Source organism: Dreissena polymorpha, chromosome 8, assembly GCF_020536995.1.
Source record: "Dreissena polymorpha isolate Duluth1 chromosome 8, UMN_Dpol_1.0, whole genome shotgun sequence".
Lineage (NCBI taxonomy): Eukaryota > Metazoa > Mollusca > Bivalvia > Myida > Dreissenidae > Dreissena > Dreissena polymorpha.
Window position 1 is genome coordinate 6972692 of NC_068362.1, and position 22868 is coordinate 6995559.

The 22868-nt window shown below is 40.0% G+C and overlaps 1 protein-coding gene across 1 annotated transcript; it reads left to right on the forward strand.

The window, feature by feature from the left end:
- The first annotated feature begins 1762 nt into the window (after positions 1 to 1762).
- Positions 1763 to 22868, forward strand: LOC127842007 (carnosine synthase 1-like). Its single transcript, XM_052371306.1, has 13 exons — positions 1763 to 2061; positions 4243 to 4445; positions 4617 to 4803; positions 5119 to 5357; positions 5978 to 6238; positions 6552 to 6827; positions 7497 to 7728; positions 8270 to 8670; positions 10775 to 10994; positions 18997 to 19159; positions 19308 to 19591; positions 20364 to 20450; positions 21328 to 22868. The coding sequence occupies exons 2-13, from the start codon at positions 4302 to 4304 to the stop codon at positions 21810 to 21812; spliced, it is 2979 nt and encodes a 992-aa protein (XP_052227266.1). The 5' UTR covers positions 1763 to 2061; positions 4243 to 4301; the 3' UTR covers positions 21813 to 22868.

Here is a 22868-nt window from a genome sequence, read left to right on the forward strand (position 1 = left end):
ATTGAGACTTGAAAGTGTTAAATTTAGTAGTTAAACGATGTTCGCCAGGGAAAAAAATATCAAAGCAGAACAAATCAATCAGCAATTCGAAAACAACATACAATCGGAAAGTATGAACACAGCCTGAGGAAATTCGCCTTTTAGGCTCAGACAACCAAAATAATATTGATAAACCCATTCATGCCTAGCGTCCTGAAAAAAGGACATCGCAAACAGCGTAGACCCAGATGAGACGCCGCATGATGCGGCGTCTCATCTGGGTCTGCGCTGTTTTCTTAAAGGAATTTCAGTAAGTAAAATTCTAAATATAGAAATTAATATACTAGGCATCCCTAATTTTGGAAATAAATTGATCCAATTTAGAAGGATGGGAGAGTCCACTGGGCATAAATTGGTTAATATTTACGTAATTTGCGGAAAGCAGTCTTCAAAATCTCTGTTTTAATCTTACCCGTAGTGAACACATGTTAAGGTGTTGTGTAACTCAATAAGTATTCTAGTGCGTATTTACATGCTTCGAAGCTCGTTCAACATTCTCAGTTATTATTGGTTACGGTTTGTGCGTGTTGATACGAACATGTAGATAATGTGTTTGCATATAGCCACACAGCTGGTTTGTAAGTGATTTAATCGATACAGCAATTTACATAAGTAGGTCGTGTCTGTAAACCAGACCATTAAAGGCGGATGGATACAAACGACCATATCCAGTTGTTTAAAACTGCGATATCTTGCCTGGGCACATGTTGAGCGGATACCACTTAAATATATTAAAATAAACATATATACGATGTATAACGCGTTCATAAAACTTACAACACTACAACAATAGAAACCTACATTCATCATTGACGTTTAACAGTTGTGATAACGTAGCTTTTTTTGAGTAAAATGCTTATAATTTAAGTTCTTAACATTGTCTATTTATTAGTGTTGAACAATTAAAAAATAGTTTCATTGAGTGATTCGATGAGTAAATGTTATTTGGCCTTTAAAAAAATACTTTTCATTCGCATTTTGTTTTGCATGAAACAAGTGTCAGGTAATGATGGATACTTTTTGACCTTCTCTTCCAAAGATTAGAGACGCCCCCGCTGATGCAGCATTAACATGCCAAGTACAGCTCTTGTCCAGACGGACCCATTAATTAAGCTTAAACCTATTTTTCAGCTCGATTGCATCAAAAGCCTGAGACTTATGTAACCGCTCTCGAGTCCGTTTCCTGGGCCTTAACCAGTACTTGGTGTCTTTTGGAGAGATCTAAAGAACGTTCCCGTTGTGGGGAACGAACCCGTGACCTCCCGGTCGCTAGGCGGACACCATATCCATTATACCACGGCGACCCGTTTGTCCTTCTGTTGCCTTTGTAGACGCTCGGGGAGTGGCCATGCTACACCTGCAAACAAATTGTGCACTTGTGAGAACTGAGGTGGTCAATCGCATTAGCACTGACACTGAGTTCGAAGCGAGAATACACGAGCGGCTACGAGTCACGGTTAATATTGATGTCACGTGAAAACTAGCACTGAGTTCAAAGCGAGAATACACGAGTGGCCACGAAGTAAGGTTAATATTGATGTAACGTGAAAAACATATGTTAGTCACTCAGCACTTACTGTGAATATGTGAATTGTAACCGCATCCAAAGAAGAGACGCCTTATTTAACACATTATAGTTTGTTGCTGGTAATTGAACCAGACTGAAATTGTACCCATGACACAAATATTATACCTTGCCTCAGCCGCTGACGAGTTGGTTATCTACAACATTAATTATATATACGTGGATACGAACGACTGCATCCAATAAATCTGAAGCGACCATCATGTTAACAGTTTCGCAACGATTCTCTGCTTCACGAGTTGAGTTTTAGTAAGATTTACGATCGGATACCGTGCGCGAGTCCCTTAATGGGTTTGTAAACTGAAACAAGAAAAATAAATCTTTAAAAATAGTTCCGTAACCTGAACAACAACGGATAATATCTTAACCATAAGTGCGTTACCGGCTTATACACAAAACGGCACCGTGCGATATCAGGATATAATTATTCGTTTAAGGTAAGTACATTGTTTTAGTTTTAAAATCCTGTACTTTTTCTTTACATTTTTCTCGTAAAGCTCGTTTGCGAAAATAAATCGGGTGCTAGACAACCATATATTATTATTATTATAATGCACATTAAACGACGCGTGTCATGCGAAAATGGGTCTTATGCCGTATGCGCAGTCTGGCGAGGAGCTACCCTCTCCGCTAATGAGATCAGGAAACCTTGATTGACATTTAAGGCATAAGCGGACTGCCTGAACAGACTGCGCGATTTCCGTTGATGCCATAAGATCCATTTTCGCATGACGCAGATCGTACTATCTTCGAATCGGGAAGCTGCATGGCGATGGACGTTAATGTTCGCGTATCTCGGCCCCTAAAACGTTATAGGCTCGTAGATTTGCATAGGAAACTCCTATGTCTTTATACAAATGTTACTAAAAGAAGTAGTGTGTGTGTGTGTGTGTGTGTGTGTGTGTGTGTGTGTGTGTGTGTGTGTGTGTGTGTGTGTGTGTGTGTGTGTGTGTGTGTGTGTGTGTGTGTGTGTGTGTGTGTGTGTGTGTGTGTGTGTGTGTGTGTGTGTGTGTTTGTGTTGCGTGTGTATATTTAATGAATTTTGAAACAAAATAAGTGCACAGAACAGTAATTTTGTTAAAGAAAAGAGCCATAATTATTTTACAGGCAGTAAGGAAAAATTATTACATTTCATTCATAAAATATATAAGTTTGACAAAACATGCAAAAAAGACATAAAGACATTCAATAATTCATATTATATGAATGACTGGAAAGTGATTCATAAACTACTTTGAAGGGAAGTACAGAAAACTATAAAGTTAAATAATTGGTATTTGTAATAGTATTTCGTATGGTAATAGCTTTCATTTTATATTTACATAACTTACATTTTGCAACTTAACATGTTGATGTTAATAAACTAAAAAAAATAAGAACATATAGATTCTTGCAATAAAAACGTGTAATGTATTATTGCCGTAGTTACCGGAAAAATAAGAAAACACGAATGATATGGAATTCGTCCTCTTTATCCCGTTGGTTACAACAACGGAAATAAAGTTCTTCATGAGGGATATTTTTGCGTGCGTATCTTTCGGTCTAAATTCTCAAGAGATGGACGGAAGCCCTCAATTGTAAAAATATAAACGTTGACTATTTGGCAATAAATCTAAGTAGTATGCATTTTCAAGAAGAATTTTAAATATTCAATACATATCTAGATTAGAACTTCTATTAATATTACCAAACCATTCCTGTTAAAAGGGGTCAATAATTCTGCACTTAAATTCGCATACAAAAGCGTGACTTTTAGTTATATTCGCTGTTTAAAAAAAATCAGCAATCGTTTAAATACATAGTTTCAATTATGTTCAACAATTAACCCTGTTCAACCCATGTTTCACATTAATGTACTATATCAAAGGACATAAAAACTTATTTAAATTTTGCTTTATTTGCGTGCTAACTAACACAAGCAATATTTCAGCTAACAAAACTAACACTTAACTGTATTTTATTACTATTTACAATATGTGTATGTCCTCGGCCACATTCCTAGGCTATGACACATTCGTGAGGAAACATTTACGTCTTCGCCCTATTGTAGTGTCTTCGAATGGGAGGTTTCTGCTCGGTGTTGCTTCTCCTCCTCAATGTCATCATTAACGTGGTCGGTATCCAACCCACACTTTAGGTTTATTTTGTTGCTAGGTTCTTTATTCGGAAAACCATGTTGAAATGCATCACCAGATCACCTTTTACCGACAGATACAATTGATTGTGTAGTGTCGCTGTATTTATAAACTGTGTCATTGATTATTATCGTATCGTCACGAATAACTACGTTGTTCCCCTGCGACCGTTCGGACATCATCCGTTCACCGGATTCTATTGCTATAATCGAGTTAAACAGCGAATCACGATTTTTATGTAATAGTGTAATAGCACGATTTAAGTTTTGTTCACAGCCCTTGTATTGCATGACTTTGACTAGTTTTTTACATTTATATTGGTCACGCGACTTTATTCGATGCGCTTTTTCAATTTCACAAACGTCTTCTTGTTCTTCACAATTCAGCGTTTGCTAAAAGGATTATCGCATTTTAGTTGCTGGAACGCGGCTCTAATAATGTTAACGCGATAAATAACTCTAGCTCGATCTGTCTTTTTTTCAGAGCAAACAATTTTTACTGCAACTGTATACACGATTCGTTACCGACAATCAAATATAGCAATGGACTTCGTAGCGAGTGTGAACACCGGAAATGACACCGACGTCGACCACTTGAAAGACGTTAAAATTGCTACAAAGACGAGCACGAATGTCGGATGGAAGCAGGACGCAAATTTGGGACCAGTGTCCACGTGGACTAATGGGGTATGTAGCACCCAGTTTTGTTTAATTTGTTTGGTGCTATGCTGTTGTTGTTTGGTGTGTGTGTGTTTTGTTGTTGTGATTGTTTTAGAGGGGTGAGGGCGAACAGAAAGTATTACCGTATGTATCGAAATAGGTTTCTCACTAGTAACATACAATCAACCTATTCGAAAGATTCCCGCTGAGGACGCGGACATCGCGAGCCAGTACCACGAGTTGCAATACCATCTGTTCGAGCTTGGGTATCCCGAGACCGTGGATCGCACCCGCGCCCCTCGGGCCGCCAAGGACGCGCCCGGAGAGAAGGCGGTGGTGGCCGTGCTACACCGGGCCGGGAATACCACGTCGATATGCCTGGAAGGTAACGCGCTTTGTCTAACCTCTATGGATCCATACTGAATAGTGAGGTATGCGAAGATTTTATTTGACATACGTGGCTAAGGGTAATAATTCATTTTGATATGTATGTATATGTACATGATTGAGGGTATATGCTCGGTTATTTAATTCATGCGCGATAGATTTGAATCGCCAATTGGCACTTTGTTATTGCCGTGTACACGTGAATGTTCACGTAAGTCTATATTTCATTAACTTAAATTCAAATAAGTAATTATTTTTGTTGAAATTAGAATGAGTTACAATAACCCATACTTATTTTGTAACCCCACCCAAGGCGGGCGTCAGGCGCCGGGCACATTTTACATGATCCTGTCGTCGTCGTGGCTCTCCAAGGTCCCCTCTAGTATCCACCGGGGCTTCTACACCCTAAACGTGCACAAGGCCGTCACGTTTTACGCAGGCGGCGCAACTTACCTTGACGAATTCGAGCCGCCGAGGCAAGTGACGTATCTCGTGAATTATTTCACTAATGCGGCCACTGGCGGACAGAGAAATGACGGAGAGACTATTGAGGTAATGTAGTTGCTAGCAATTTTTGTTTTTTTAAGGTAACGTTTTCTGCAATCGATGCAGGATAATCCAAATATATGAGTCACGTTCTGAAAAATGGACTTAATAGATGTGCGTAAAGCGTCGTTCCAGATGTGTATGTGTAGTCTGCACAGGCTTATTAGTGACGATACTTTCTACTTAGAGTGTCATTTAGAAGAAAGTTTCTTTACACAAACATTTCCATAAAAGCGGACAGTGTCTGCCCTGATAAGTCTGTATTGACTTCACTGGCTTATCTTAGATAACACTTTACGCACATGCATTAAGCCCAGTTCTCCCACAACATCTTGCCAGAAACCATGTCTTACAGCGCTTATATGCTTTTCAGGCATGGTAATTGGTATTCGATCTTTTTTATTATGTATGCTAATTTGCAACTTGAATGGGGTTTAACGCCACATATTGTATCAGTGTTCAATGGTATTTCTTTACAGAAGTATGAATTTATTGTACACTAAAATTATTATAAATCAGTGCAAAGATTCTTGCTTTATGTTTGAAGCAAAATTACAGTTAACAAAGAACATACAAAGAACAGTATGCAAAGTTATTTTCGGTTATCGAAAATAACATATTTTCAGGCACATTTGGATTGTCCAATAAGCAGTTCGTATGACCTACGTGACGTCATTAATGACCGACTCTGGTCAAGAAGTGTCCTGTATTCCGTTGGCATAGCAACGCCCGAAACGCTCGCGTTCTGTTACAGACCGAAACACAGTCTGGTTGCTGTGCCTGCCAATGCCGTCATCCACGAGTACGAAAGGAACACAAGTCCGGATTTTGTGGCGAAAGAAGTCTCAAAATTCCTGCAAGAGTTGTCAATTAAAAACCGCAAAAAGGTAAATATTGTTTATTGTCGTATGAGTTTGCAGCGAATCTATTGATATGTTTAGAATGTACATAAAGTATGCAAATATGTATCTATTGTATATAACAAATATTTCGTCATTAGCTACGATAATGGAGTAAACGAAGCATTGTTGAACTGTTACTATTAAATGATATGCGCATTTGTTTACGCAAAGCAGTGTTTGCTGCCATGGCAAATAAGTTGAGAAAAGGTATTTAAATGGAAATGCATTTTCACTGCAAAAATATCATTTTGACACTTTATCAATAAATACGACTCCGCTCAAATCTAAATTTCTACAGATTCTCATAAGACCGTCCAAACGAACACAGCTGGGAAGCTCGGACGCATTGGTTTTCAGCATTGAAAACCGGTCCTGTATTGTGGACACGGTGCATAAAATGCTGAACGAGCTTCAAGACTCAAACTCCATTCTTGTGGAGGCTTACATCGACCATCTGATCGCTGGAAGGACCGAGGACGCGAAGTACCTGTGGGTCGCGCCCAGCGCGGATTTTGGCGTAAGATGTCGAGCGATCGTCTGCAGAGATTTTGACAACACACCCGTCTGCACACCGGTCTGTCGTCTGCTTTTGTGAATTTCATAATAATTTATTCCTATGTAGAAATAATGAAGACATACGTACACAAAGACGATTTGTAAAAGAAAGAAATGGTAAACCTAAGTCGTTTAGGACCGGGGAAACAACACATGTGATTTCTTCCATTACATCGGTTGTTGCAAAATTAACAAACCCATTACTGTTTGGGAACCTGTTGGTTCTACTTACCCTTACTCTATTTTACTGTAATTGTGCACTCAATGGGGACAAATAACCCTCTTTGTGGGAAAACGGGGCTTAATGCAAGTGTGTGAATTGTCATCACGGATTTTCCTATGCCGTCCGCATGGGCTCGTCACGGACGATACTTCCCGCCAAGACTGGATTTTCGTTTTAAAGAGATCTCCTTTTAATGAAGACAATGTATGCGGAAGGTGTCGTACCTGATTAGCCTGTGCTGACTGAACAAGCTAATCAGGGATGACACTGAACGCACATGCATTAAGCCCGGTTTTCATAGAATGCGGCTAAAATGACGGCAGGCCTACAAGGTTATGTTAGTGATGTTGAATGCGTACAAGTTTACACGTTTTGTACGAGATCTGACAGAATGATGGGACTGAGAAGGACATTTCCAATGTATGCTAGTTTGATCGAGAATAATGGCCAATCGTTCTGTTTCAGCCAATCTGCAGCATGCTCAACACATACATCGATATCAGAGGCGCTCACACGGTACCAATGTCGCTCGAAACCGCGCTTAAAACGTTGAACATTGTCGACGAAACGTTTATCTGGGATTTCCAGACTAATCTGCGCGCGCACGCAGAGGCGGCGCTTCAGTCAATCATGGACCGCGTGAGTAAGCGGTCAGACGAGGAGAGGGTGGAGCATGGCGCGCAAACGGACCTCATTGGTGAGTTAGGTTCCGGTAGAAGTGAAATCAAGTCGAATATTATTCGCATTATCGGACTTATTAAAAAAGAATCGAGAACAGACTTGAAAACATATTGTTTAGGTTTAAGCTACGTAAAACAATAGTAAATTTTCCCGTTTTCCGTAATGTTACGAGAATCACTCTGGGTATACGGGGATTAATTTATAGCGTAAACTGTCGTGTCAAATAAGCCTGTGCAGTCGTTTAAAAAATTCAATAAAAGTGGAAAGTGTCGTCCCTTTTTTATTTTGTACGGACTGCACAGCCTAATGTAGGAAGACACTTTACCCATATAGATTAATTACCTTTTTCCCAGAGCCATGCTCATATATTATGCATTTTTAACAAAATCAGAAAATTATCCTCATGTGTTGCACTGTGGAGGCGATCGGCCTGCCCGGTTATACTTGTGAAACTTCCCATTTATGTTTGTGTTACCGGTATGTTTTAAAATCGTAGTAGATTTGGGTATAACTGGCATTACAATGGTACAGTATTACACGTTTCTGTTCCCATCCAGGCATCGACTACGTTCTTACAGAGTGTAACGGCAAAGTGACGGCAGTAGCGTTGAATATGGACACGCACAAGTACATAAGTGACGCTGCAGTGCGCGATAATTTCGCATCATTCGGGGACGGAATGGTTGTAGAACAAAACAGAACTGTGCAACAATTGAGCAAATTTCTAGAGACAGACGTAAACGATAAGAGCGATAAAGATATGGCGGTCTTGAAAGTTTCTCATCAAAACAAATTCACAGATGGTGGTTTGGACGGTATGTCCGTTCGCCCGTTCGTGCGAACGGCTCTGACCAGATCTCAGTATTTCCTTATGTCGGGGAAGACAATACTGGCGTTAGATGCTGGAGGATTTCAGAGGAGGAGAGTATGGAGGTTCGCAAAGGAATGTGGTATAATGGTACGTTTACTTAAATTAAAAAATGGCGGTTTTATTTGCGAAAAAGATAATTTGCTTGAAAAAGTCTTTAGAATATAAAAACGTCTTTCTATGGCTTAAGATTTTTGTTCAAGACTTTATAATTTTCAGGTTTTGGTGTATCTTTAAGACACGTGGGGCAGTTACCTTATATGATGTTTATGTGTCTTGTAAACACACTTGATGATCATGTATTTGCCAATCTTAATGAAACCTGATCGAAATATTTATCAATTGATATCTCGAAAAAATTAAAACGGGTTACTTGAGGTCACAAACTAGAGCACAAGGTCAAATAAAAGTGGTGTTAACATTCAAGAAGTCTCATTTTTAGTCCGATCGTCATTCAACTTGATATCCAAACCGATTTTCCAAATGGTTCCGATGCATTGAAAAATTTGGCTACAAGAGGAAAGGACAGTTTAACTTATATGGCTATAAAAGTGAAACCTTGATAACAATCAAGAAGTCACATTGTTTATCCAAGCATCACGAAACTTGGTCAGACCATTTATTCTAATAATATATTGGCCTAGTTTGTCAATGCTCTCTTTTTGTTAAAAAGAATGACCGAAAGAAAAACTATTATTTCGATATAAATAAACTTTGCATTGAAGAAAATACCATGTTAATGAAATAATGAATTCATGGCTTTTTAGGAATCAACTATTATCTCTTCAGCTGACCAATGTTGGCCACTTGCTTAGCAGTAACAATACATGCACATCTTTGAGTCAAAATTGTTGTGCAATTATAGATACATGTTATTACTGTTAGCTTGCTGAATTACTTAATGTTTTATTCTGTCGATTCTAGCGGCTACGATAAGACACGGGCACAATGAAGCTACACTTTCTCTCATCTGAAGTTGCACAATTGCAGAATTTGCAGAATTAACATTTTAAGATTATCAAGAAAATGTGATGGATTTCAATGAATTCGTTTCAAGTTATGTTGGGGTGTTCAGATTTTACATAAACTTCTCTATCAAATCGTATAATTCGTGGTTTTAACATTAGATTTTTTTAACTTAAGCATGGTTGGTTATTAATTAAGTTCATTATCCTTAACACATGACCAGTATTTGCATAGATGGAATGTGCATATAAGGATTAAATTGATTATGATTATTTTATATGTTTTTGCATATGTTTGTTTTGATTGTTTATTACTATTTTCTGTCCAATTTTGAGAAGTATGCCGTTGTGATTTGTCAGTATTTGGTTGAATGGTCTTTGTAAGCACATTCGTTGAAAATGTGAGGACTTGGGGCTGGCAAGATTTTCTTTTATGGCTATATCGAAACGAGCTTTTCCCCAGGATCTGTACGAGCAGTGGCACCCCCGTCAAAACATATATACCTTTAGTTCTTTAAGTTACATAATGGGTTCTTACGTGCCTGATGTTTTAATTCAGAAATAACCCTTATGTACAATTATTTTGTGTGTTTGTCCATGTTTTAGCGCTTTAGGTATGTAACAATTAAATTAAAGATCAATTCAAATTAATAACAGAAAGAATGCATTCTCACCTGTGGGTCTATGCTCATGTTCTTTCACAAAGTGCCGGGAAAAGGACTAAATAACCATGCGAATAATAAATGTCACATTGTTTTGTCTAATCCTCATTAAACGTGTTCAGAATATGTTTTCAAATGATATCTTGGTTATGTTCGAAAATGATGTTTGTCCATTGAAACGCATGGTTACCAGGGGTTTGGACAGCTTTCCTTAAATGTCTTCCGACAAGCCTTGTTAATACTATTAACTCAACACTTTTGCCCAGTAAGCATGAAACTAGATACAAACTTCTGTTCGAATGGCAGTTAAAAAATTCATAAGAATACAAATAAATGTCAGAAGCAGCAATTGTTACACACACATCACATTATCTAATAAAAACTATTTATTTCCATCAATTTTAAGTAAGCGATTTTTGCAATATTCTATTATTCTGAATTTAACGCATCTGTTAATGATTATTCCGTAAAATACACTGTGACCGGTACAAGTTATTGTCATTATTCCGTATATAACGCTGGAGTGGGGTTTTCCCATTATTATCAATCCCTAATTCCCGCACACAGCTGGTTATGGTGGATTCGATCCCAAACAACAGCAACAAGGACCTGGCGCACGCCTTAATCCACTACGATGACAAAGGCGACCACGCAAACGACAGGCACCACGCGACCGAGATCATCAGCCTCCTGAAGCAGGGTGACCTCCAAGTGGATGGCTGCCTTACTTTCTGTGAGAATGCGGTGCCCTTGGCCGCCATGGTGCGGGAGATCCTTGGGACGAGAGGTAGGGGTCAGCGATTTTTTATATATTATGGGGTTTGAAATGTAGCCGTAACCCTCCACCGTCCGGTGAAAACGTATTTATTTTCAAATATTGTAGCAATAACAAATATGCATTCGAATCTTAAAGTGTTGTTAAAGAAAAGACAAGTCAATTTCTCTTACTTGTAAGATTGGTGTGTTCTCATTCTTTTGGCACTTTAATTCCAGTGACTACTATTCTATTGATACTAATAATCATTCCACATACACATGGTACTGCAGGTACCAAGTGGCAGATTGGGACTACACCGTGCTATCAAACATAGATACCTTGCCCCTATCAAACATGGACCCCTTGCCCCTATCACACATGAAACCCTTGCCCCTATCATACATGGACCATTGTATCTATCATACATGGAACCCTTACCCCTATCATACATGGAACCCTTGAACATATCATACATCGACCCCTTGCCCCTATCATACATGAAACCCTTGCCCCTATCATACATGGAACGCTTGCCCCTTTCATTCATGAAACCTTTGCTCCTATCATAAATGGACTCCTTGCCCCTATCATACATGAAACCATTGCCCCTATCATACATGGACTCCTTGCCCCTATCATACATGAAACCCTTGCCCCTATCATACATGGAACGCTTGCCCCTATCATACATGGAACCTTTGCCCCTATCATACATGGAACACTTGTCCGTATCATACATGGAACCCTTGTCTCTATCATTCATGGAACCCTTGCCCCGTTCATACATGGAACCCTTGACCGTATCATATATGGAACCCTTTACCTTATTATACATTGAACCCATGCCCATAACACATCACACATAAACTCATTGCCCCTGTTATATATGGAACCCTTGCCCATATCAAACATAGACGATTGCACCTATCATACATGGACCCCTTGCCCCTATCATACATGGAACTTTTGACCCTGTCATATGTGGACCGTTGCAACTATCATAAATGGACCATTGCACCTATCATACATGGGCCCCTTGTCCCTATCATCCATGAAACCCTCGCCCTCATTATACATGGACCAATTGCCCCTATCATACATGGACCCCTTGCCTCTATCATACATGGAACCCTTGCCCCTATCATACATGAAACTCTTGCCCATATCATACATGGAACCAATGCGGCTATCAAACATGGACCATTGCACCTACCATACATGCACACCTTGCCCCTATCATAAATTGAACCCTTGCCCCTATCATACATAGACCCCTTCCCCCTATCATACATGGACCATTGCACATATCATACATGAAACCCTTGTCCCTATCATTCATGGAACCCTTGGCCCTATCGTCCATGGAACCCTTGCCCCTATCATATATGGGACGGTTCCCTCTATAATGCATGGAACACTTGTCTCAATCATACATGGAACCCTTGCCCCTACCATCCATGAAACCCATGCCCTTATCATCAATGGAGCCCATGCCCCTATCATACATGGACCGTTTGCCCCTATCATACATTGACCCATTGTCCCTAGCATACATTGACACCTTGTCCCCATCATACATGGAACCCTTGCCCCTATAATAGATGAGAACCTTGCCCCTATCAAACATGGACCCCTTGCCCCTATCATACATGGACCCCTTCTCCCTATCACACATTTAACACTTGCCCCTTTCATACATGGACCATTGCACATGTCAAACATGGGCACCTTGCCCCTATAATACATGGAACCCTTGCCCCTATCATGCATTAAACCCTGGCCCCTATCATTTATGAAACCCTTGCCCCGATCATAAATGGAACCTTTGTCCCTATCATACATGAAACCCTTGCCCCTAACATACATAGACCATTGCACCTATCATACATGGAACTCTTGCCCATATCATACATGAAACCTTTGCCCCTATCATACATGGAACCCTTGTCCCTCTCATTTATGAAACCCTCGCCCATATCATACTTTGAACCATTACCACTATCATACATGGCACTTTGCACCTATCATACATGAAACCCTTTCCCTTATCATACATTGAACCCTTACCACTATCAAGCGGGGACCTTTGTACCTATCATACATGGTCAATTGCACCAAGCATACATGGACCATTACACATATCATACATGGAACCATTGCCCTTATCATACACGCAACCCTTTCCCCTATCATACATGGACCCCATGCTCCTATCATACATGGACTCCTTGCCCCTATTAAACATGAAACCCTTGACCCTATCATACATGGTACACTTGCACCTATCATACATGAAACCCTTTCCCCTATCATACATTGAATCCTTACCACTATCATGCATTGACCTTTGTACCTATCATACATGGTCCATTGCACATAGCATACATGGACCATTGCACATATCATACATGGAACCATTGCCCTTATCAAACACGCAACCCTTTCCCCTATCATACATGGTCCCCATGCTCCTATCATACATGGAATCCTTGACTCTATTAAACATGTAACCCTTGACCCTATCATACATGGTACACTTGCTCATATCATACATGGAAACCTTTCCCCTATCATACATGGAACCCGTACCCCTATCACACATGTAACCCTTGCCCCTATCATACATGGACCCCCTTGTCCCTATTATACATGAAACCCTCGCCCCTATCATACATCGACCCCTTGCCTCTATCATACATGAAACTCTTGCCCCTATCATACATGGAACCTTTGACCCTATCAAACATGGACCGTTGTACCTAAAATACATACCCCTATCATGCATACACCCCATGCCCTATCATACATTGAACCCTTTCCCCTATCCTACATAGAACCCTTGTCCATATCATGCATAGAACATTTGGTCCATATCATACATAGAACATTTGATCCTACTAAACATGGAAACCATGCCCCTATCATACATGAAACCCTGCCCCTACCATACATAGAACGCTTGCCTCTATCATACATGGAACCCTTGTCTCTATCATACACGGAACCCTTGACACTATCATACATCGACCTTTGTACATATCATACATGGAACCCTTGTCCCTATCATACATCAAGCCCATGCCTGTATTATACATGGCTCCCTTGCCCAGATCATACATGGAACCCTTGCCACTGTCATACATGGACCATTCAACCTATCATGAATGGAACTCCTGTCCCTATCATACATGGAACCTTTGCGTGTATCAAACATGGAACCCTTTCCCCTATCATCCATATAACCCTTGCTCTAATGATACATGGACCCGTTGCCCCTGTCAAACATAAACCATAGCATCTATCATACATGGAAACCTTGCCTCTATAATAAATGGAACCCTTGTCCCTATCATACATAGAAACATTGCCCCTATCAAACACGGAACCCTTGCCCCTAATATACATTAAACACTTGTCCATATCATACATAAAACCTTTGCCCCTATCAGACATGGAACCCTTGCCCCTAACACACATGGAATCCTTGCCCCTAACATACATAGACCATTGCACCTATCATTAAAAGGACACTAAGACTCTACCAAAAATAGACACCTTGCCCTTATAATACATGAAACCCTTGTCCCTATCATATGTGGAACCTTTGCCCCTAACATACATGGAATCCGTGCCTCTATCATACATGGACAATTGCATCTATCATACGTGGACCCCTTGACCCTATCAAACATCGAACTCTTGCCCCTATAATACATGAAACTCTTGCCCCTACCATACATGGAACCCTTGCCCCTATCATACATGGAACCCTTGTCCCTATCATACATGGAACCCTTGGCCCTATCATACATCGACAATTGCGCATATTATACCTGAAACCCTTATTTCCATCATACATGAAACCCTTGCCTGTATCATTCATGGAGCCCTTCCCCTATTCTACGTAGAATCCTTGCCCCTATCATACATGGAACCCTTGCCCCTGTGATACATGGACCATCGAACATATCATACATGGAACCCCTCCCCCTATCATACATGGAATCCTTGCCTTTATCATACATGGAACGCTTGCCCCTATCATAAGTGGAACCCTTGCCCCTATCATACATGGAACCCTTGCTCCTTTCATACATGGACCATTGCACCTATCATTCATAGGACCTTTGCTCCTATCATACATTGACCCCTTGCCCCTATCATACATGGGCCATTACACCTATCATACATGGACCCCTAGCCCCTATCATGCATGGAACCCTTGCCCATATCATATATGTACCATTGCACCGATCATACATGGAAACCTTGCCTCTATCATGCATGGAACCCTTGCCCCTATCATACATGGACCCCTTGCCCCTATCATACATGGAACCCTTGCCCCTGTTATCCATGGACACCTTGCCCCTTTCATACATGAAACCCCTGCCCCTATTATACATGAAACCCTTGCCCCTATCATACATGGAACCCTTGCCTCTATCATACATTGAACACTTGACCCTATCATACATGGACCCCTTGCCCCTATCATGCATGCAACCCTTGCCCCTATCATACATTTGACCCTTGTCCCTAGCAGAAATTGAACCCTTGCCCCTATCAAACATGGAAACCTGGCCCCTATCAAACATGTACCCCTTGCAGTTATCGTGCATAGTTCCCTTTCCCTATCATACATAGAACCCTTGTCCCTATCATACATGGACCCCTGTCCCTATCATATATGGCCCCTTGTCCTGTCATACATGCGCCCTTGCCCCTATCATACATGGAACAATTGTCCCTATAATAAATGGTGCCCTCGCCCCAATCAGACATGGAACCCTTGTCCATATCATACATGGCCCCATTGCCCCTATCATTCATGGTCCCTTGCCACTATCAAACATTGACCCCTTGCCCCTATCATACATGGAACCCGTGTCCCTATAATAAATGGAACTCCTTCCTCTATCAGACATGGAACCCTTGTCACTATCATTAATGGAACCCTTGCCCCTATTATAGATGGAACCCTTGCCCCTATCATACATGGAACCCTTGCCCCTATCATCTATGGAACCCTTGCCCGTATCACCCATGGAACCCTTCCCCTATCATATATGGGACCATTGCCTCTATAGAAAAAGGGACCACTGTCCCTATCAAATATAGAACCATTTCTCCTATGATACATGGCACCATTTTCACTATAATACGTGGAGCCATTGCTCCTATCGTACATGTCCCATAATGCCAACCTTAGATTTTACTTCGACTGCTAAGAGATAAACGCCTCTTTATTTTGGAATGTTGACGTAGCGAGTTTCTTTCCACCGAATGTTTATTTACCACTCAACAAAAATCCAGTTTAGGCGTTAAGTGACTTCTCTGATAAGCCTGTACCGTACAGGCTACATTCCCAACTTTAAGATACTGATGAGCAACATGCAGCCTCAAATCTGAACAGCATGCGAGTTTCTTGCAGGCTGTTCTGGTTTTATGCTGTTTGCACATATCCATTTTCACGTTGCTTTTTAGAGGAAGGGTAATGTTTAAACATGTTTAACTTTGGTAAATTTAAAATTAGTTTTGCCTTAATTACCATAATGTCTTTATCAAGATTAAGAACACCTATGTCGTCACTTGGATAATTCACTCGATGTGTATAAATGCGGCCGACGTAAGTTTAAATTGTGTTGGCGTGTTGACGTCATGGACACGCATATGTTAATGCTTTACGAGGGAGAAGTTTTAGTAAATGATGATCCTAACATCATACAATCTCGATAAATGCATGCTTTGTAGAACCCAACTAATTTACAGCTTTTTATGGGTTATTAGGTTATTGATAAAGGTTTTTAGTTGTCTTGTTACAAACCACTCGGACTATCGCATTGATGGTGTAATGAAACCGTTGCCCCTAATTCGATGGAATCATACATAACATACACAATTCCTCAAAGTTTTTATATCAATCTAACTAATTAATCCGAACTAGCAAATAACTCTTAGACAATTGGCATTCTGGGGAGGGGGTAGATAGTAGAGAACACGAACAGCCATACGGACTAATAATACGTTTTTAGCTCAGTCAGTGTTAAGTGCTTACGGCATAACAAAATTACCGTAAAAATAGTTCAAACAATTCCCCACATAAAGTATGTGGCAAGTTTAGGAATCTTACCGCGAGATACGCGGATTTGAAGTACAGAGATATTCCATCGCAACCAGCCGAAACATATAGTGATTGGGTCAAAGATATTTTTCTATGAATGGTTCATCTACTTAACTAAACACTGTAATTGCAGTACTCCGAACCGAGACCAAAATGTATAGTTTTACAAATACTTAAGGAGTTATGACGAACATTACCGTGTTATGTTTTACATTGTCAATTAAAGACCTGAACGAAATGCGTACACGCAAGATACCTCGATAGACGTCATGCACAAATACGCTTAAAGGACTCCTAACGAGTTAAGATTCACCTAAGCAGATAAGTTAAGCAAGAAACAAGGCAACGACACATACCGAGGTTTTCAGCTTATTGTTTTTTGATTAAAATGCTGTGTGATCCTTACTTTGGTCTGCATGTAAGCTGCTAACGAAAACTATTTCAGACAAATGCCTACCATCAAAACTCCCTTTTTTCATAGGCACAAGATGTTTTAATGCCTCTGAAGGGGAGCATATAGTGATTGCACTGTCCGTCCGTCCGTCAGTCTGTCTGTCCGTCAGTCTGTCCGTCACACTTTGCGTTTTGGTTTCGAAAAATGCTCATAACTTTTATGTCGCTTTAGATGTAAGCTTCATATTTGGTATGCATGTGTATACGGACAAGGCCTTTCCATACGCACACACATTTTTACCCCTTTGACCTTGACCTTGAACTACAGGTCCGCGTTTAGGTTTCGAAATCTGCGTTTAGGTTTCGAAAAATGCTCATAACTTCTATCAAAATGTTTTTCGGGGGCATATGTCATCCTATGGAGACAGCCTTTGTTTTATTTTACTTCATAGTCTAAGATTTACTTTGATGTTGACCATGCTAGTACTAAATGGAAGCACAGGCTAGATGCACATGATACGCGCACACACAAATAAGCACACTAACTTAATCCGTATTCACGTTTAATTGTTTAGAAATTTGTTGTTCTAGTAACAGCGACCTTGGCCTTTTACAAACTGAACCAAAATTTAATACTATGCTGGTCTGCATAAAAGCAACCTTCAAACTAAATTTCAATGCAATACTCCATCCAAATTCTAGCTATTCATCGATAACCAAGTTTCTATTTTTTACAGCAATGACCTTTACCCAACAAGCATCCTTTAAAATCTCCAGCTAGGTCACCAGGCATTCTTACTGTGTCATAAGTTGTATTAATATTAGCAGATGCAAACTAACTTTATTGACAGGAAACAGCATGTTTGATGTTGTTGTTTTTTTCAGTTATAGTGACCTTGACCTCGACCCAATAGGAACTAATTGCAATCCCAAGTAAGGTCTTCCTACAAATTACCTTTGTACAAGATTTAAGTGCATTATCTTTGTTAATACTCAAGCTATTTATCAGAAATTGTAATTCCTTTTTAATTAAAAATGGCATTGACATTGAATCGACATGTCTCACATACTTTCACAAGCAAGGTCTCCATACAAGCTTGCTATGTCACGATTCAATTAAGATTGGTCGATGCACATAACGTGATCGACATGAAACCTTTTAATTGACGCAGCCCATCCGCGATGCCTACCTCATATAATCAGGGTTTCAAACTAAATTGTAAACCCTTTAATTAAAAAAATATCTCCAAAAAAATATCACGATACTCTTAAGTTACAGGGTTTTACTGTAGAGAGAAAACAGTCCCGTCAACACATAATTATTGCAAACTGTTGTTTAATGGTCGAACAATGAACATAATTTTAAAAACATATTCTGACCGAATATTTGAAAAAAATGTTTCAAACATATTCAGTGCAAACGTTCAGGTTGTCAAATTGTTGTTTTTGACCTATAAACAAAAATAATAAATAATAATAAAACACATATCAAATTATTGTATATGCTATCTTAAGGCGCCGGCGTGGAGGGAGCCCTTAACGCTAAAAAGAAAAGTCGAACGCAGTCGACAGTGTATAAGAAGGATACACCAGTCCCCCACTGGGTGAAGACCTGCCAGTTTTCCTCGCCCAGCTTCCTCATCCGGGAACCCGCCGACATCGAAGTCATCTGCAACCAGTAAGTTCCGGTTAGGTAGAACACGCGGTAACTTTGGTATAGTAGTACCGGTCCCGAAATTTGTTGAAAGGGGATGAAACGATATCTGATATTTATAATATACATTATCATAAAACGGTGTGTTTATTTTTCTATTGCGTTCTTGCAGGGTGAGCTACCCACTCATGCTCAAGCTAGAGCATGGAAACAGCGCCATTGGCGCGACGCTCGTGGCGAGCGCCGAAGAACTAAGGAAGCAACATCGCGCCACCATCGTCCGCTTCCGCGAGGAGGCCGATCACCCTGGGTTAGGACTGGGGTTCGGGGCGGAAACGCTCGTCATGGAGTACTACGTGGGCACAGAGCATGACGTAGACGTGGTCATCTTCGGGAATAAACTCGTGGGAGCGTTCATCTCCGACAATGGACCGACTAACTTCCCCTCTTTCAGGGGTTGGTTCATTTTGATGTAGTTTTGTATCGTAGCTATTTGTGTTTCACTTTGAATTGATTTCGTTATCAAAATGACATTTCAAATCTCGTTTTGCCACAGCGTAATGAGTTGTTTGGTATTGTTTTATTCTGTACATACAGTCATAAATATTTAGTTAGATGAACAGAATGATTTATCAAAATTACCTTGTGACAACATTTGATTGATAATGTGATCAGTCAGAAACTAGGATTGCGTGGGTTAACAAGGTGAGAAGGACGTCTTGGTTTGATGGGGATGTTTATTTAAACAGTGTTTACTCATCATAATTTGAAATTTAATTTTGGAGAAGCGTAGATATAAATCCCATTATAAAACCGGGAGACTTTGCGCCATTTTCCTCGACAAGCTGAATGTCGAGGTTGATTTTTTTCCAATAAGTTTCGTTTATTTTCGTAAATAAAACTAGTTCAACTGCGTCAATGAAGTTTATATAAATAAGACATTTGGTATCCAGAATGAAAATTTGTAGGCGTTTTATTGATACGTGATTGTTACAAGTGCAACTGTGAGCTTCACTGTATAAGTATGGCCGATATTGCATTGTTTGAGTACCAGATAAAGCTTTGCACATGACTAGTATTATTCATATGAGCATTTTCTGAGAAAACAGGGTTAAATTAATGTGCGTAAAGTATAGTCCCTAATAAGCCAATGCAATCCGCATAGACTTATCTATCTGGAACAACGCTTTCCACGTTTGCATTCAACCAAGTTCCTTGTTTGTTTTAGAAACTGCTGCCACTATGCCGTCCGTGCTGCCGCCGGACCGCCAGGCACAGCTGATTGTGGCCGCCTTCAAGTGCTGCGTAGACATCGGTAAATTACGGCAATAACAGGATTACTCGTAAGGACTGAGCCACGTTTTGGCCAATCAGGCTAATCAGGGTCGACACTTCCTACGTACTCTGGCTTTCGTTGAGAAGACACTTAATTTAAAGCTACAATACCTTAAAAGCGGAAAGTCTTGTCCCTGAATGCGGACTGCATAGGCTAATATTGGATGACACGCACATGTCTTAAGTCCAGTTTTCCTAATACAGGACTCAATAAATGAATTGTTTATGAAAGCTGTAAACTGGATTTGCCGCATTCCGACATAAGAAAAAAACATCTTATCAATATTGGTCAGAGATATCAATAAGCATGAGCACCTCCCGCGCCATTTTCCCTTAAGATACGTGCTGGGATCGCAATGTGTCTGTGAAAAACTCCACAAGTCATGTTTAAAAAAATGCAACAAAAACAAGTCGAGAAAACTGGTTAAAAAACAAATCTTCCTCATTTATTTAGTAATGGAAGTTTAAAACAGATTATTTTTAAAAGTTTGAAAAGGGTCAATTGGGTTTGGACATACAGATACACAGATAAGTGGAAATTCAAAAAATCTAGCAAAAATGTCCTAATAAGTATTGTGCATGGGGTTCCTTATGTACACGTTTTAATGTATGACCTTGTAGAACATTACATTCCCTTACACATTTTCGTCGCTGTTTGCCCGATATATAGCGGACCAGTCACATTTCGCGTCCATCCGTCCGAACTTGTCCAGCCATTGTAAACTAACTTGCCACAAAAAATCACATGTAAGGGAATCATGTAGCGCACTGTTACTAGTTTTTTTGTATCCATTATTTACGTCAATTTTTACAATACGTATGCGAACATTTTTTACGCAGTATTATTTGTATCGCAGGCCTCTCCGACGGCGTCTTCAACGTTGAAATGAAGATGACGGCCCGTGGGCCAAAACTCATCGAGATCAACGGCCGGATGGGTGGTTTCTACCTTCGCGAGTGGATCAGGCACCTGCACGGCGTCGACCTCGCGATGTGCGCGTTCATGATCTCGTGCGACATTAAACCGTTCGTGCCAAAGTTCCAGCCGTATGAGCGCCTCATGGGAGTAATGTTACTTCCGTCTCTCCACAGCCATCTTGTAAACGACAGCCACTTCCGGGAACGTATAGAAAGCCTTCAAGATAACGGCGAGGTGTTGTTCCACATGTTTCAGGAAGACCAATTGAATGTGGAGGAAGATGAGTATATGTACGGAAACTTAGGTGTCTATGGCGCCGACCCCGACGTCTGCCGCGAAAAGTTGTTAGCTCTTTGCAACGAGTTGGGGATCGAGTGCGACACCTACAAGGTCTCTAACTTCGTCCGCTATTTCCGGTACTAACCAATATTTAGTTAGATCGCACGCGCACGAAATGTATGTGGAGATTTAATAGGTGTATTATAAGGCTAATGTCTTTGAGTTGTAGACTTTTCATCGATGACAGCTGGAATGTTAAGTAAAATGGTAGTCGATGCATGCAACGTTGAAATTTATCATGAAGCACAACAAGGTACATAACTTTTTTGTATGTACACTGGCGAGTATATGCTATTAGATGTATCATGTACGATATCATCTCATATTCGCACGAGGTTATGAATCAACTATCAACTTAAAGAAGACTAAATATACCTGTGCATGATATAAATACATATTTTGTTATATACAAGCATTGTTACAGTATCTGAATCTCAGTAGTGCCTTAAATAATAAAAAGTGGTGAATTACATAATCGTGTATTCTGGTATGAGCCTCTTTCGGGGAAAACGTTGCTTAATGCATGTGCTTACAATGCCATCCAAAATTAACCAGTGTAGTTTGCTAATCGGGTACCACACTTTTTTCGTTACAAACAGACTTCCTTTTAACGGAAAATTCCATACAAGCGGAAAGTGTCGTCCCTGATAAACTGTGCGGACTGCACATGTTAGTGTGTAATGACACTTTACGCGCATGCACTAAGCCCAGCTTTCCCAGGCTCATATTCTCACTTACTTATGACACTTGTAATATGTAAATATTTTTATTTCATGTACTGTCTAAGTTTTACTAGGTCAAGAACATTGTGCAGTTTTAAGTAATCCATATAAAACATTCATTTAGGTAATGATGCCATATATCTTAATATAATACATTACGTAATGCATGGTATAATATATGTATTTTATGTACTGCAAGTAAATGTTAGTGTCCCTCATAACTCTAATACAATCTATATACATACTAGTTGAGCTGCTTTGTTGAAAGACATGTATATGCGCGTTACCACTATCTGGCCTGGCGCTATAATAACAATCGTGGACTGAACTTGGAGATCTTATCACACGTTATCGGATTCTATCGGATCTTAAAGTGCATCTTGTTAATCATGTTGATCCTAAAAATTGATTGAACGTT

Coding starts and splice junctions, on each gene's coding strand:
- LOC127842007 (XM_052371306.1), top strand. CDS start 4,302: ATGGACTTCGTAGCGAGTGTGAACACCGGAAATGACACCGACGTCGAC. Junction 5,358..5,977: donor ATGACGGAGAGACTATTGAG/GTAATGTAGTTG, acceptor ACATATTTTCAG/GCACATTTGGATTGTCCAAT. Junction 6,239..6,551: donor CAATTAAAAACCGCAAAAAG/GTAAATATTGTT, acceptor AAATTTCTACAG/ATTCTCATAAGACCGTCCAA.